Source organism: Electrophorus electricus, chromosome 4, assembly GCF_041902795.1.
Source record: "Electrophorus electricus isolate QZ-2024a chromosome 4, ASM4190279v1, whole genome shotgun sequence".
NCBI classification, from domain to species: Eukaryota; Metazoa; Chordata; class Actinopteri; order Gymnotiformes; family Gymnotidae; genus Electrophorus; species Electrophorus electricus.
The window spans coordinates 34,346,813-34,362,661 of record NC_137500.1 but is presented as its reverse complement, the minus strand read 5'-3'; the positions used below and the strand labels follow the sequence as shown (position 1 = coordinate 34,362,661).

General features: G+C 39.7%; 2 protein-coding genes across 8 annotated transcripts in view; both read left to right on the top strand.

Moving 5' to 3' along the window:
• Positions 1-3,502, top strand: part of LOC113574636 (activin receptor type-1) — a 32,605-nt gene extending 29,103 nt beyond the window's left edge. For all 4 annotated transcript variants that reach the window (XM_027005687.3, XM_081713441.1, XM_081713440.1 and 1 more), the window contains exons 11-12: positions 618-748; positions 1,070-3,502. In XM_027005687.3, coding sequence (XP_026861488.2) covers positions 618-748; positions 1,070-1,204 — 266 coding nt within the window. In that variant the 3' untranslated portion in view covers positions 1,205-3,502. The remainder of the gene's footprint in view (positions 1-617; positions 749-1,069) is intronic.
• Positions 3,503-4,317: 815 nt separating this feature from the next.
• Positions 4,318-15,849, top strand: part of acvr1c (activin A receptor type 1C) — a 30,802-nt gene continuing 19,270 nt past the window's right edge. For 2 of the 4 annotated variants that reach the window (XM_081713443.1, XM_027005713.3), the window contains exons 1-2: positions 4,318-5,003; positions 9,161-9,391. In XM_081713443.1, coding sequence (XP_081569569.1) covers positions 4,934-5,003; positions 9,161-9,391 — 301 coding nt within the window. In that variant the 5' untranslated portion in view covers positions 4,318-4,933. The remainder of the gene's footprint in view (positions 5,004-9,160; positions 9,392-15,849) is intronic. The other 2 variants (XM_027005715.3, XM_027005714.3) reach the window with 1 other exon arrangement.

Genomic DNA, 15,849 nt, shown 5'->3' with positions numbered 1-15,849 from the left:
CATCCAAAGTACAAACTACTCAGCTGAAACAGAACTGTCAGATACCCGTTTCTGGGGTTTGGAGCATGCAGAGAATTTATCAGAAGCAAAACAGGAACTTGGAGCCTGCAGAAAGTTGATCAGAAACAGCCGCACAGCACATATTGACATGATGTCGTCCTCACCATTGACCACGAGACCCAATGTGTGCGTGTGTGTTTAAGTATTCCGTACCAACACGTAGATTGAATTGTTGGTAATGGCTGAAGCCATGCCATAGATCAGGCTAGATTCACCCCCTGGAATGTTCTTTTCAGTGACGCATGTCATCGCCTGCTCCAGCCCCCTCCTGCAGAGTGTACGATCTGAAATGGACGCTGGTCTTTCTCCTGTATCTAAATAGACTTAGCCTTCTATTTATAGGGTCCGTTGACAGTGAAGGTTGACCTGGGGCACTTTGACTCTGTCTTTCCACTGCAGGAGCCACCTCCCACACATTAATCATACTGGTCATTCTCAGCATGGTTAATTACTCCAGGATATTTTTTTTATTTGGAGAACTTGGATCCCAAATGTGATAATTGGAAGACAATGACTCGCTGTTTGTTTGTTTCATTGTTTTGTACATGACACTGCAGGTATCGTAGAGGACTACAAACCTCCGTTCCATGACGTAGTGCCTAGTGACCCTAGCTTCGAGGACATGAAAAAGGTGGTGTGCATAGACCAGCAGAGACCCAACATCCCCAACAGATGGTTCTCCGACTCTGTGAGTACACGTTTTAATAAAATCTCCTATTCTGCTCACCAGCATGGTAATGGGAAGGGGAACTCTGTAGCCAAGCAATAGGTAACTGTTTTAATTCAGCATGGGTAACAATCCCAAATCAGTAGTGAATGTGTTCCAGCAAGCGGCTAACGATTTTTAATCGAATTGCTGGCCCTTTGTTGGTGGGAGGTCCTTAATCAGAGCACAGACTGTGCCTTGCTGCCCATTTCTTAATTGTACCCTGTGCTGGGATTAGTAGAGTTAACAGCTCTCACTGCTAATGCACTGATGTATGATTTCCATTGTTTTGCCACTTCGCAGACTTTAACGTCCATTGCCAAACTGATGAAGGAGTGCTGGTACCAGAACCCATCCGCCAGGCTCACGGCACTGCGCATTAAAAAGACTCTGACAAAAATCGACAACTCGCTGGACAAAATAAAAGCAGATATTTGAGCTGCTTCCATACGGAAGAACTTCAAAAGGCCTTTATCGTGTCCAGCGGACAGGTCACCAGGACAGAGAAGAGGGAAGAGACATAAAGACTGCTCGGGCAATGTGCTCTCCTAGAGACACAATGTATTTATTTTAAACACACACGGTGGGACATGTTTTGGCATCCAAAGATGGCATCTTGGGCATTTAAAATGACTACAAATAGTATTTGATATGTGACCTATTTTAAGACATAGCTTTTGTGTGTAGTCATGTCCTTCAAAGAAGAGACTGTTACAGTAGCTGAACCTTGGAGGAAGTCGCTTTAGAGCTGTGGTTTACTTCTAATGCAGCTTTGATTTTTAGAACTGCCTGGGAAATGTCTCACTTAGCAACACAGTCTATGCTTATTTTTCGTTTATTGCACTGGTAGTCTTTGGCATTCCTTACTTGAACTAGTACAGAAGAATTTGGAGGGATAAGAAAACGGTTGACAGTTTGCCAAAAATGGCTATATTTTATATTTCACTAGCGCCATATCCTCATCCATAATCGGAGAGTAAAAACAAAAATAGATTTTACTGCCTCTTTTGTTTACTTTTGCACTGCCGTTAAAATAGAATTGGAAAGCATCTCTGCAGTCCTGGCGTTCAAGCTGTAATTTATTTAACGAATGGTGCGATGGCAACTTTTTTATTGTTCTGCCTGAGATCTTTTAACATGTCACCTTTTTTGTATCATTGAGCATTTAGCTTTTTTTTTCTTTTTGTTTGTTTCATAAGCTTTGAGTACAAATGCTAAAGGAAATAATAATAAAAAATACTAGAACATTCTTAACTCAAACTAAGCAACGTCTGCAAGCCCTGCATGTCGAAATGTGTGCACTGCCTGCACAACTGAAGTAAATGTTTTGGGTTATTTTAATGTTTTATATTATTTACTATTTTAAATTGAATGTGTTGTTTTTAATTAAGGCCAGAATTTAAGAAATGGACCGCCTCATCGACAAGATAAACAGCAAACTTTTCCATGAATTCTCACTACTGATAAAACTGCATTAAGATAACCTGACAAGTTTATGCACAAATACATAACAGCATGAAATCTTCCATAGACGTCTTGTGTAAAATCTTGTCAGTTATATGTATAGATTAGACAGCCAATAGACAGCCAATAGACAGCCAATAGACAGCCAATAGACAGCCAATAGACAGCCAATAGACAGCCTCTGAGTATAGGTATGTTTGGCATTATGAAACTTTTCCACCAAAAAACAGCAAAAGCATCATTTATAGCAAAATGTGTCATTGCTTTGCATCAGCTTACTTGTGCGAATGAATGGAAGCCAAAGCAGTGTACTGTCCTTGTATTAAGATGATAGATTTATGTCTGCAAAAGGATTTTAGACATGCAGCAATGTGGCTGTGCTCACACAGCCAAGAGATGTTTTCACATTTACATTGCAGGCATTTAGCAGATGCGATTATCCAGAGCGCCTTAAAAGTGCTTTGTCGTTTATTCATAGAACAGATCCTAGCCAGTATGGTAAGGTGGAATTCAACATGCCATTGAGCTAGAATACAGTTGAAATACAGGGACCAATGCTGATGCCTAGAAGTGCAAAACAAGTAAAAACTCAGACCACGATAATTGCAATAGCTATACATGCTAGAGCTTCGGTTACCCAAAGAGTTCAGGATCAATGGTCATTCTAAATATTCCACAAATAGATAAGCCTTCAGTCTGCGTTTTAAGGGACTCTGCTGTCCGGCCAGCCAGTGGAAGTTAGTCCTGCCATCTGGGAACCAGGAGGATGGTCTCAATGCTTGTCTTCCATGAGTCTTGAAAAATGGCGCTTCAAGCCGAGCCGTACTCATGGTACAGTTTGGGCTTTGACCATTGACTGCATGTATGGAGGATTTGTATCAAGATTTTAAATCGGATGCGGGCAGCTACCGGAAGACAATGAAGGTAACGCAGCAGAGTGACGTGTGAACTTCAGAAGACTGAAGACTAATCATGCTGCTGCCTTCTGGACAAGTTGTAGAGGTCTGATGGCTCTTAGAGGAAGACCAGCAAGTAGCAAGTTGCAGTATTGCTTTGAGATGACACGATACTCCACAAGCTCCCGGGCAGCTTCCTGTGAGAGAAAGGGCTGAATCTTTCATATGTTTCAAAGGAGAAATCTGCAAGACGGGGTCAGATGTTTTTCTACGAATGGGTGCTCTTCAAATATGGCTACATCTGTCGGTAATGCACATGTTCATGATTCTGATGCTTCACATTTGTATTCACATATTAAAAAATCTGTTGTGTGAATACAGTTTAAAAGATGTTCTTTTGAGTATGGCATCAATATTTTGTTCATGTGTGTATGATATTTTTAGCTATATTTTAGCTACGCGTCATCTTAAATTGAGGGACCCGTTGCCTGGCCTCACATTTTGCTTAAACTATTTAACAAATCAAACATTTCAAGGTCTGTGGGAACTGGTAAACAAATTTGCTTCTGGATAAATCTGAGCCATTTGCTTTTACACCTCTGTTTGCGTTTCAAAAACACCATTAACATTAATAGCCTCAGCCTAGAGCTAATGCATATGTTTTCTCTTATTAGAAGCATTTAGCAGCACTGTACTATTACCTGGACACCAGTTTGCCTGAAACTGAGTGATTAAGACAAGCTCTTCTGCATGTTTCTTTCCTATGTCACAAGATGCTCTTGTGATCTACACCAAGCGCATTACAGAATAACCAGCTGTGCTCCATCATTTAGGTTGAGTTTTAGAAGCAGAGTTTAAAACAGGAATGGCCTGGACCACTATCCCACTCTGAAAGTGCTTTTGAGGCTCCTGTGTAGTTTTTGGCCCAAACTTTACTGCAAGAACACAGGGCTGGTTCTCTTACAGCTCTTCAAAAGAAAATTTCATTTTAAATATAGAACAAGCTTACAATTATGGGTTTAGACCATGTTATGTTAGTTTCTGTTTTAATTTTCTCTCTGTTGTTCAGCTTCAATATGGTGTTCATGTTGCTCTTAACTCGGACCAAAGCCAAGTGACAGCCACCCACTCTGTGCTTGAATGTAAGGTTGTTATTGTTCTGAGTGCAGGGGATGTGGCTGTGGCCATGTTTGGCTGCTGGTCTTTGACCCTTGACCTGATTCCTTTATGCTCATGTACAGGCCACACTCACTTTTCTATGCTCAGGACACTCATGCTTGTAACACTAATTATTCTTCAAACCACAGTTATTTCAAATGACGGATCTGTTTTTGTGTTGAGTAGGTGTTCTTTGTAGTGTGTGCGTGCATGCATGCATATACGTACAGTGTCCATCTACCAAACCGTCATTTGTTAACGCTTGGGTCAGTGATGACAGCCATATTCCTGGCTCAGCACAGTACTTGGTCTTGAAGTCCAAGTCACAGGTACAAACTCATCTTCAAATGTCTACTTTTGAATCCCTAACAAACACACCTGGCGTTTTCAGTGAAGGCCAGCAGTGTATACTATAGTTCGGGTCCACCTCCCTCTGCTCGTGTGTTTATCGGTAGGATACTATGCTAATCCGGCCATCGGAGGCGGAGCGAATCCCCTGTTGCGTATTCAGTAGCTCTCCAATTATTTAGAGTGGAGCAATGCGAAACGGGGCTGTGGAAATAACGAGGGGAAAAGGCGATGGGATTTTCTTTGAAAAGGCAGGGTAGATTCGTTCAGCTGCGAGGTGAACTCACATGTTGCCCCGGACATGCCTGGTCGCAGGTGCACTACCGCTGAAGCCACGCTGCTGTTATTCACGCTCGCTCCGCTCAGTGCGGGTAAGAGGCGCTTCGCTACTTTTCCGTCTGATTTGGAAATAAGTTTATTATAGTCATTTTGGGTTGGAGCTTCATTTAGGAGATTATATATGATGCATCTCTATTAATTGGTAAGATGTGATGCCTGGTTTACTGTACACTGACTTGATCTTCCTTCGAATGCGTGAACTCGTTGACCAAAATAGACATAAGGGCAAATCCACTGGCGTTTTATTGTTCGGCTAGCACTTAGACATGGACTCTGAACGTTGTGCAATTAAACGAGAGCATTGTGTAATAGACTTATAAGAGCGTTAAGTCAAAAGATCGGACGGGATCCCTTTAAGCGATCTGGCGCGACAGATGTTCGCCTGTGCGTGGGGAGAGCGCTCCTTTCGTTGGGAACACCTGCCAGCAGTAGACACCTTAGTAAAGTTCGGATGCAGCACGACCTCACTTGTTAAAGTACCTGGAGTGTTATGTTTTATCGATGATATAAATGTGAATGATGAAGGTAAATGTATGTCACTCTTATGATTGAGTGGTGGCTTTTTAAATTGAAAAGTTTATATTAAAAGTGTCAGCGCACCCTTTTTTCAGATAATTTTTTGTTGAGTTCTCAAAAATGCCATTTTCCTTCTCATATGGATGAATGGGAGACTTGCGTTTTCCCGTTCACTTAAACCCGTCCCCTCGCTTGATGGGTTGCACTTTGCGATTGATCAACATGTTAGAAATACATTTTCATATGTAGGTCCGCACAGATTTTTTTAAGCATGTCAACTCTTGGCAGATTGGACGTGTTTTGTTGGAACAGGGTGATAATGGATTAAATCTTTTTTTTTTTTAATGTTATTTTCCTGCTTAATGAGGATATGCCTTATTATGGGAATTGGCATCCGTACACCAGACTTTCACCGTTCTGAACCCGTCGGATTGATTCCTCGCTCCCATCCGTTACACACTATCAGACAATAATCCGAATACTGGTACAGCGCATTAAGCCCAGTCGATTCCTCCCACTCATCTGAACTGTAATGCGTTCGCACTACTGAGTAGAGCCAGAGATATTGACTCCCTATTCCTAACCGGCCCCGCCCCCCCCCCCCCCCCCCCCCCAAAAAAAAACCCCCCAAACAACAGCAGGATTATAACCAGTTTTTCCTAAGTGTAAATCCAGTGCTTTCCGAGAGCTAGAGGAAGCCTAGCCCTGTACTATTTTCTTCTAATCGAGCCAAGTTTCTGATTTCTAACTAGAACCAGGTATATATAAAGCCATTTTATAGTGTATAGGCTAACGTAATACTCATTGCACACACACAGTGTCACACTTTATCTTCAATTTCCACACCATGGTCTCAATCAATGTTACAAATGCATCCCCAATTTTTCAGGTTGAGGCAAAACATCAACATGGAAAAACATTTCTCTGAAAAACTGAGAATTTCCAAGCTCCATGTTCTCTTTTGTTATACAAGTGTGTAAATTTCCCCAGAAACATCTATTTCTCAAGATGAACTGCAAGCATCCTACAAAAATTTAGTATTGCAACATTTTTTAAGGCTCAATCAGGACTTGCTGCAACTGACAGTCACAGAACTGCCAAGTAGAACAGTAGATGGATGTTCATCGCTCCCTGTTAGTCGTTTTAGTCACATTCAGTTGCTGTTTGTAACCTAGAAACATTCTGCCATGTTAGGCCAGCTTGTGTGAGAGAGGTCTGCATGTTAAAGTTAAACATGCTTCTTTTTTTGTTTTGCTTAACTACTGAGTTGATCTCGATTATCCCGTGAAGTGAGACCATTTGTTTCTGAGTGTATGAAATTGATTTATTTCAGAGGTGTGAAAAATTGGCATGAAGACATCAAGATTGCAGTGCTCTACGATCTTGCCTTGCCTTCAGAAAAAGATTGTAAAGATTTACAGGGATAAGTCTCAGTTAAAAGGAACAATATACTTTTTTTTTTACTGTGTAAATAATAAATAGCTTATGGTGTTTGTTAGGAGAAACACATTTGACATAACACTGTTAAATTTATGAGTTTGGCTTTGCAGTTTGACAGGCAGTTGGATTCTTCTTATTTGTAGAAGCAGTCTGAGAAGTGGTCTGTGTGCAACAGAAATTCAGTCTGGAAAATTGCAAACATCTTCACACTGAAAAACATGGAAGTGAATCATAAATAGGAACAGCATGTTTTGAAGGATTGTAGATAACCGTAGAAAAGCTTAATAGCACTTCCTTACTAACCACCATTCAGTGTTTCTGTTTATTCTTTGTGGTTTCTGGTGGTGTGTGTATTTTCTATGAGACCTTTAACTAACTGGACACACACAATTAAACCATTCTTTACTAGTAGATACAATATAACAATCTGTTTGAGAATAATAAACATGGGACGAGTGCAAGTTTGAAATATTCCAGAAACAGATTCTAGTACCTTATGAAATCCAACAAATCTAGTGCATATAGATTATGTCGCCTACAGCCTGTACACTAGACCCTCTATCTCTCTTGAGTGGATCTGCTTAGAACTGAGGAATAAACCTATGACTGGCTTAAAAACACCAATCATACATCACTGGTGCCCGTGTCTCTTGGCAACATTAGACTCATCAGTGGAATTTGCCTTGAAAATCTCAAGATAAGAACAAGGTAGCAGCAGAGAACGGTTAGACATTCATACCACTGGGACACACCGGAGAGAATGTCATTAATTAGTTCACGCCTCATTTATGTGTCTCCACCACTCATTCTGCCACCGAACACAGCACTTTACCTCCATCTTCTCTCACCTTCCCTGCAGCAGGGCCCAGCTCCATGTAACTGATTGAACTGAGGCAGAGATGCACAATACTGAATGCATTTCTTTAAAGCTTGAGCAGGACACGTGTAAGCAGAGCAGGCTGAGATTAGCATGTCATTAGCCTTAGCAGCATTACTCCACTTTGACCTGCAGTGTAAGCGGGGATCCTCTTCTGTAAACTTAAAGCTATACTTAAAGAATGTAGAAGTTAAGAAGATTAGTTCCTTCTTTTTGACTGTTAGTTGGGAGGCACAGAGAACTGAAGGTCATTTTTAAGTGAAACTTTGATCTGGATTTACAAATGTGCTGTGTGTTTTGAGCATAACTGATTTGGCCAAAATGTGGGGATTCATTTGCAAAATCTCTGGATCCAAAGTTCAAGAAGATCAGCTTCTTGAATGGTGTGAAGGAAAGTTTATTTTGACTGAGAAAAGCAAAACAATCAAGACTGATAATAACCAAATTTTCAAGTACATCCAAAGCAAAGGGAGTTAAGTGGAGGGTATTGCTCATATATTTGATGGTGATTTTAATGCTTTAATTCAGGGCTATTAAGAAACCAGGTCAAGTCTCAGAACTCCCTTCTGAAGTGGAAATCGGTCAATACACAGTGTCTGTCACTGATAAAAAGGAATGAATGAGGAGAATTTTTCTTGTTATTAAATGGATATAATATTTTATAAAATGATATAAACCTTTAAGTGTCTTTAAGTGCTTAACAATGCAATTTTGTGTAGCGTAGAATAGTGCAGGACAGTTTACTAGTATTAAAAGCATCTAGTCTCATTAAGGTGGGCAGATATCCACTCTAGGCTGGACGGAACACTGATCAATATTATTTTAGCATGTCACTGGGGCGCATACATGTCAAAGAAAATAGCTTCAATTTCAGTGGTTTAACAGATCACCTTGTACCTCACATGCAGGCAAACCACAAAGTCCACACTCCAAATGCTAGTCAGTTAGGGTGAAAATGCCAAAAAGAAAAATAACTTTAGTTGTCAGTGGTCAGTAGCAAGGATTTGGTTTTAATTTTGTGTGTTGTGGTGTCATGTCCAGAGTAAGTGCTCCTTTTAGGGCTTGCTGGCTGCTTTTATCGATTAGATGTACTCATTAATACTTGCAGTACTAAAAGCTTGAATATTCGGCATCTCGCACAAAGCTGCTTTAAACAATGCTGGAAGGACAAATTTTGCCAGCAGGTGAGATGTGCAGTGCATATACATTTTATGTATAATGTCAAAGAAAGGAAAAAAAACAAACAGGTAGTGTGACACAAATTGTTCTCCTTGCTTTTAAAGCTATTTGAAAAGTGTTCTTCTGTAATTATCAGCTTTCTAGTAGCTTTGTAAAAAGTTCATGATGTGGTTGCAGCCCTGAAGTGTGTGTGTCATCTTTGTGCGAACCACACCTGCGAGACTGAGGCAGAGGGTGCATGCTGGAACTCGGTGATGCTCATCGACGGGAGAGAGGAGGCCGTGAAGTCCTGCCTTTCACCCAGCGAGATGAAGGGCCAGGTGTTCTGCTACGGCTCCCGCCACGTCTCCAAACGCAACTGCTGCTTCACCGACTTCTGCAACAACGAGACCCTCCATCTTCACACAGGTACAGCTCCTTCTAGCCACCGAACCCCTCATGCTGTCTGGAAATGCTTTGGCTCTACCACTGGACAAAAACTGGTGTTAATTTGCTAATATGTGCCGTTAGACACCAGCAATGGTCCAGAATCCTACTTGTTTCAAGTCTTCTCATGTTCATCCTCATTCCCTCCAATGGCATCCTGTGCCCACATTAAATATAAAACCCTGATGGTTGCCAACAAAACCAAAAATGGACTATATATGGGTGTACACTATGTACTCTTTTATGTATGTACTCTTGATTGTCCATGAGTTAGCTTGATGGTAACCAAGCTGTTTGCAGCTGGACAAAAACATTTGCATAGCACTTTTTCATTCACAGACACACCGTTTCAGGCACAATTCAAAGTGCTTTACATAGACAGAAAAAAGGAAATACTAAGACTAATTACCTCCCAGGGGCTATCACCTTGGGAAGGTTTTTGTTAAAATGAGGGGAAAAAACCCAAACAAGTTAAATAAAACAGTTTATTTAAATAAATTTAATGTGGTTGATTTAAATAAAAACAAATTAGATAATGAAATAATAAAAATGGTAAAATCCATTTTTACCACCTGAAAGAAGTAAACAATATTTATGTAAGTAGTGATTATTTTTTTTATTTTTAAATTAAAAAATCACAGAAATGGATCTCTAGCGTTTGATATAAACATGTCTTTGTACCATTAGCATGGGCTACATATCAAAGTAATTGCAGTAGTCTGAAAGGGCTACATCCTTGACAGTGGTTGAAATGTTCAGCCCTTCTTAAATAACCAAGCCTAGAGTCTGACCATGAGAGTGTGCAGGCCTAGTCACATGTGTGAGAGACCAAAACACTCCAATAAGGCATAGAGATCTTTGGCCTTATTGTCCTTTGGCTTGTCAAAATCACCAACACTGACAAAGTGATCAAAGTCAGTGGAGATAAAAGACAGCATGACCATAAAAACATCAGTAAATCTACATGGTATTTCTGTAGCCTGCATACAGTTACTAATAAAACTCATGGTGCCCCTTCTAGAGTTGCACAAAGATACTCAAATGAGCTAAATTCCCCAAATGATAACTTCTTACAATGAAAAAAAAAAATCTGTAATAGGATATTTCACAACCTTTCCTACTGGCTCCTGTGAAAGAATGTATGCAAGTAGCTCTTGATGAGAACAACATCTAGAATTATAAAGGTAAAAATAACTAGGGAGGTTAATGTCATGCTGACACACAAAGCAGTTAAGGTGCTAGCTTACTTTATCTGCATCTCTTATTATTGTTATTGGGTCATTCCATGCCAACTCGCCCAGAGTTAATGTCCAGGATTTGTCGTGGATATTCTTGAAATAAATAATGTGAAGACTTCTATATTTGTTAAATATTTGTTGCTGAACATTTTACAATAATCAAATGAATAAAGATAAATATTTTTTTTAATGAAGAATCTTTAATTTTCAAAAATTTAAATCTCCATTAGTTTATTTTCTTGCAACCAAATCTGTTTCTCTGTAGTATTAATATAGTGCGACAGATCTCGCTAAATATAGCTTTGAAGCTGAAAACCCACTTTTAATATATTTTGACTGTATGTTTTCCCAAAAAGGATTATTCAAATTTCCATTTAATGTTTCTTTTTTTTTTAATGGGAAAGTGTTCATTTCCATTGTTGATATATAAAATAATATATAAATGAATAAAAAAAATGTAATTAAATTAACTCAGAGGGCCAATGTTTTTGCAAAGTCTCATGAGTTTAGTAGAAGCTTTGACCTTTTTCCCCCCCAAAAATTCCATGACATGAACATCTAATACTACAGCTAATACTAGTGTGAAGGTTGCCACATGACTCACATAGCATCATTGTCATTTTAAAATGAAAAAAGCACACACTTTGTATTGCACATAACACAGCCATTACTGTCTTAGTATGTGTTCCGTGCCTATTGAATTCCTATTAATTATGTAGAGGTTCACTATATATGGAACTAATGAGCATATAAATACACAGCCTTAGGTTCTGTTGGTGAAGCTGTAGTATCTTTGGGCAAAAATGTGCTTTATCTCATGTCTCCATTAAGCCTCCTGTGGTTAAATGGGGGAATTTCATATGCACTGACGGTGCAAGGAACGCGTGCGCAGAAATGGCTGATTACCTGGCCGCCACCTATATGTTTTACTTCATGGCAGTGCACATCTCTACCTGCTACAAGCAGCTACAATATTATTGTCATTATTATTGTTTTGCTTGTTTGAGTAGATTTACAATTTCATGAAGATTAAATGTCAGATTGGTCCACCCTATTATGGTGTTAATCCCCTAGAGATGATCATTTTGTTTTATTACTGCATGGATTAGGATTAGGCCTCAATGTAAACTCTATTTTCTCTGCATCAAATTGTTGTTGCCCTGCTGACCCTAGATAACCTTAGATTAATGTTGTGCAGTAACATGAAGCATGATCACATTGCGCAAAGTGATTGTGCACTCATACATCTGTGAAAATTCACATCATGAGAGCAATTCTAAATTAACAAGTGGTATGAACACCTCAATAAATTAGTAATTACAATTATTAAAATTATTAATCAGAGCACCATCCCGATTCCATGGAATTCTTAAAGTTTCATTAAAAATTAACTGTTAGATATTAACTCATACTCCACTCATTAATGTTACAAGTTCTGCAACATAGTTATTGATCATCTACCAAAAATTAGAAACACAACCCATGAAGTATAAGCTTTACACCTAATAGAATGTTTATTGGTTGCTAAGAGTAAGGTAAAGAATTGACTGAAAAAGGGAAAGGGGGATAGTGAAATAATGGCTTGTGGTATCAAATTCACTAAAGTAGAGCTATAAAAAAGAATTAACAAATGTAAACAAACCAGATTCATGGTGAATCAAGTGTGATTAAAATGAAGTTATTAAATCAACCTGTAGGCACAAATGGGAATTAATTAGGACTGATTACCTCAGGACCACTTGGTTGAGTGGGCAGAGGGGAGCTCCACTGGATCACGCTGCTGGCTTATGGGCCTAAGCATGTGATGTGAAGCTGGAAGGGGTACCAACATGACCCAGCTTTTCCGAACCCTGGACTCGTACTTTGGTGGTTTAGTAAAAGAGCTGCTTATTTGTGTCAACTGTTAGGCAGTGTCCTTGGATAATGACATCCACAGGCTCTGTATTCTATTCTTGACTTTGCTGAGGATTCAGGAACTGATTAATTGCTGGCTACATGGCAAAACGTATGCTTCTATCAGCAACAAACCAAAACAAATGGACTTGCTTAATCAAACATGTAGGTCACTGAGAGTGTGAAGAGTGAATTAAGACAAGCATGAAATAAATAGCAAAACAATTAAAGACTTGGATCTAACAAGAATACACTTGAGTGGATTCTGATCTTAGCAAGAGGCTATGACTGAGTTTCTCAAAAAAGGTCTTAGTTTTTTCTTGCGTAAACTTGACTTGTTCTTCCACACTCACTCCTCTGCTTTTAATAGGTAAGAAAATGGAAGTTTATCAAGGAATTCTAAGGAGGTTCACCACAAACAAAAGTTAAAACAAAATAAAATGAAATAAGGCACTTCACAATTTCATGTCTGATGGTTCTTGAATCTGGTTCATATAACACACTAAATTAAACATAACTTAGAATAAAACGAGCATATGAGTAAATACTAAAGCAGTTAATTTAATTCCTTTCCTACTTTAACTTGAAAACTACAGACTACTAAAATCAACTTGTAACGTGGGTGGCTTGGCAGGATGCAGAGACGAACCGTGTTGAACACAGAAATGTTTATTTGGCACACGTAACACCAGTGAAGAACAGTTAAGGACACAGGCTTACATGGGGTCAAACACCAACGACTAAATGAGACTTTATATACATGCGCGGTAACAACATAAAACGAGGAACAGGTGTGATACACGGGAAAGGCACGGCCATGCAAACGAACACACACACACACGCACAGAGACGTCTGGGTGGAGGGGGCCGTGCTGTGACGGAACCCCCCTAACAGGCCGGCGCGGCAGGAGTCACACTATCGGGCTATGGCCCCCAGACCAATGCCAAACGGAGGGGCTGGAGGTCTGAACGACCCAACATGGGCCAGCGCGAGCAGGACAGATAGGAGGAAGACAAGGACCAAGATGATGATGATGATGCACACAGGGATGGAAACACTAACAGGAACAGACACTAAGGCAGACAAAGTGGGAGATAAAGTGACTAGCAGTGATTGTGACGGGTATGGGTACACCGACCAGGCCAGGTATATCAACAAAACCACACAAAGCATTGTGAAATAGTCTGGGAAAGCTGGCAGGAACCCCAGCCAATCCCCCAGTCATTGGCTGGGTCGAGGTCCGACAAGTTTGGGGGGGGATTGCCCATCGCCAACTTTTATTTGGCACACGAAACACAACGAAGAACAGTTAAGCACACAGGCTTACGTGGGGTCAAACACCAACGACTAAACAAGACTTTATATACATGCACAGTAACGACGTAAAATGAGGAACAGGTGTGACACATGGGAAATGCGTGGCCATGTAGATGAACACACACATACAGGGAAAAGTCTGGGAGAAGGGGGCCATGCCGTGACACAGGTTATATAATTTCATCCAACTGGTTGATATAAGATTACTAGTAAGCACACTTAGAAGTAGTTGTTTTGTTGGTGATTAAAATAAACATAAAAAGTCACAGTGAACAAAAGATTAAATCTTTAAGATGATACTTGTAGACTTGTACATTTTGGCAAAAAAATGTCACAGAGAGATGAACTTCATGGAATGCACATGGAGAATTCATTTGTGCAGTGTAATTTAAAATCTGATGGAATTTTGGAAAGTTTTAAACATGCATGAGAAACAGACCCTGGTATAGTCATGAGAGTGTCTCACATTTGAATCTGGTTTACAACCTGAGGGTTCACAAGCGAAGGAAGAATTGCCAGAGGGCGATTAGCCTCTGGCCAAACCATGGAAGATCAGAGTTAATCCTAAACGTGTGACTGCTGAACCATATAGCCTGTTCTCCAGATATTTTCATTCAGACTGTAGATTGTGGCCCCGGAAAGGATCTGAGAATTATGGCTAGCCTGTTTTTTTTTTTTATTTTCAAACAAAGGATAAACTGAAGCAAAAACAACATTAGCAAAGTAATTGGCAAACATTAGCGAATTAGTCTGCTAACATTTACTATACAGCTAAAACAACTTCACGATTACACAATTTGCCTGTTCGGCCATAAAAGAGCCAACTCAGCATCACTCCAGAATCCCTTCAGCTCATGGAGCTGTTGCGACTTTGAAAAGCCAAGCCAATGTTTAGTGTTAGTCTTAAATCGTCCTGGGTCACTTTCCATTTTAACTGGCTGGATGTTCTAGTTTAGGTTTTTTTGTTTTTGTTTTGCTTCCAAACTCTCTATATTCACCGATTTCTCTCTCCTTCAATTCACTAGCTATCTTTAAGCACTGTGAGCCATGACCTCACATTGAGATGGCCCTTTTGTTTTGAGCCTGTGTGTCTGAGATTAATACTTAGACATCTGTGTTCTGAAAAACTTGTCAAATCGGATACGACAGCTCTGCCTTTTGAATGAATATTTTATGCTTTAAAGGGTGACTCGCAGCAGCAGCAGAACACTATATTTCAGCAGATTTGTTTTCTTCTTCTTTTGACTCAGTAATTTGAATTCTTTCTGTTTTAACAAGCAAGTCTTACATAGTGTATTTTAAGATTGGGGAGTGATTGTTGTCTTTTTCACACTGGTTTCTGACTGCTTACAGTATTATGTGTAGACCTACGGTGTTAGTTTGTGAATAAGTTAAACAGTCACTGTGTAAACTGTTCTCCTGTGAAAGTGTTTTGGTTTTGGCCAGAATAATCTGTATTTTTGCCTATTCTTATTTCCTTGGCTTCCATGTCAAGAATAGAATTGAATATTTGGATTAAAGGTTACATATGAAATCTCTATTTCCATTTAAGAATAGAAAAGAGTTCCCTTTTCTCTTTAAAATAGCTATAGCCCTGGTGGCATCACCTGAGGTTAAAATATAAATTCCTGAAAGAATATCAGGTTGTGAGTCTGGTGTTTGGATGTCTGCTCGGAACGCTGCCTCCGTTTGCTTTAGAGGTGTGAAGTGAATGAGGATTATAGCAGAAGACGTCTGCACTTCCTCAGCTTTCTTTTCCCATCCTCTTTTCCTTGCTACATTTTCTTTTGAATTTTAAACTTCATGACGAGGAGAGAAAACACAGAAAAGAGACAACAAAATGTGGAATCTCTTTTCTCGTCTTCCCCCAGTTGGTGCTCTTAGCTAATATAACAGACAAGGGAGCTTAAACACTAGAACTCCTTTCTCCCAAGAAGGTTGGATGTATAGATTGTTCTATCTGATTTCTTTTGGTTGTAGTTCACTAGGCC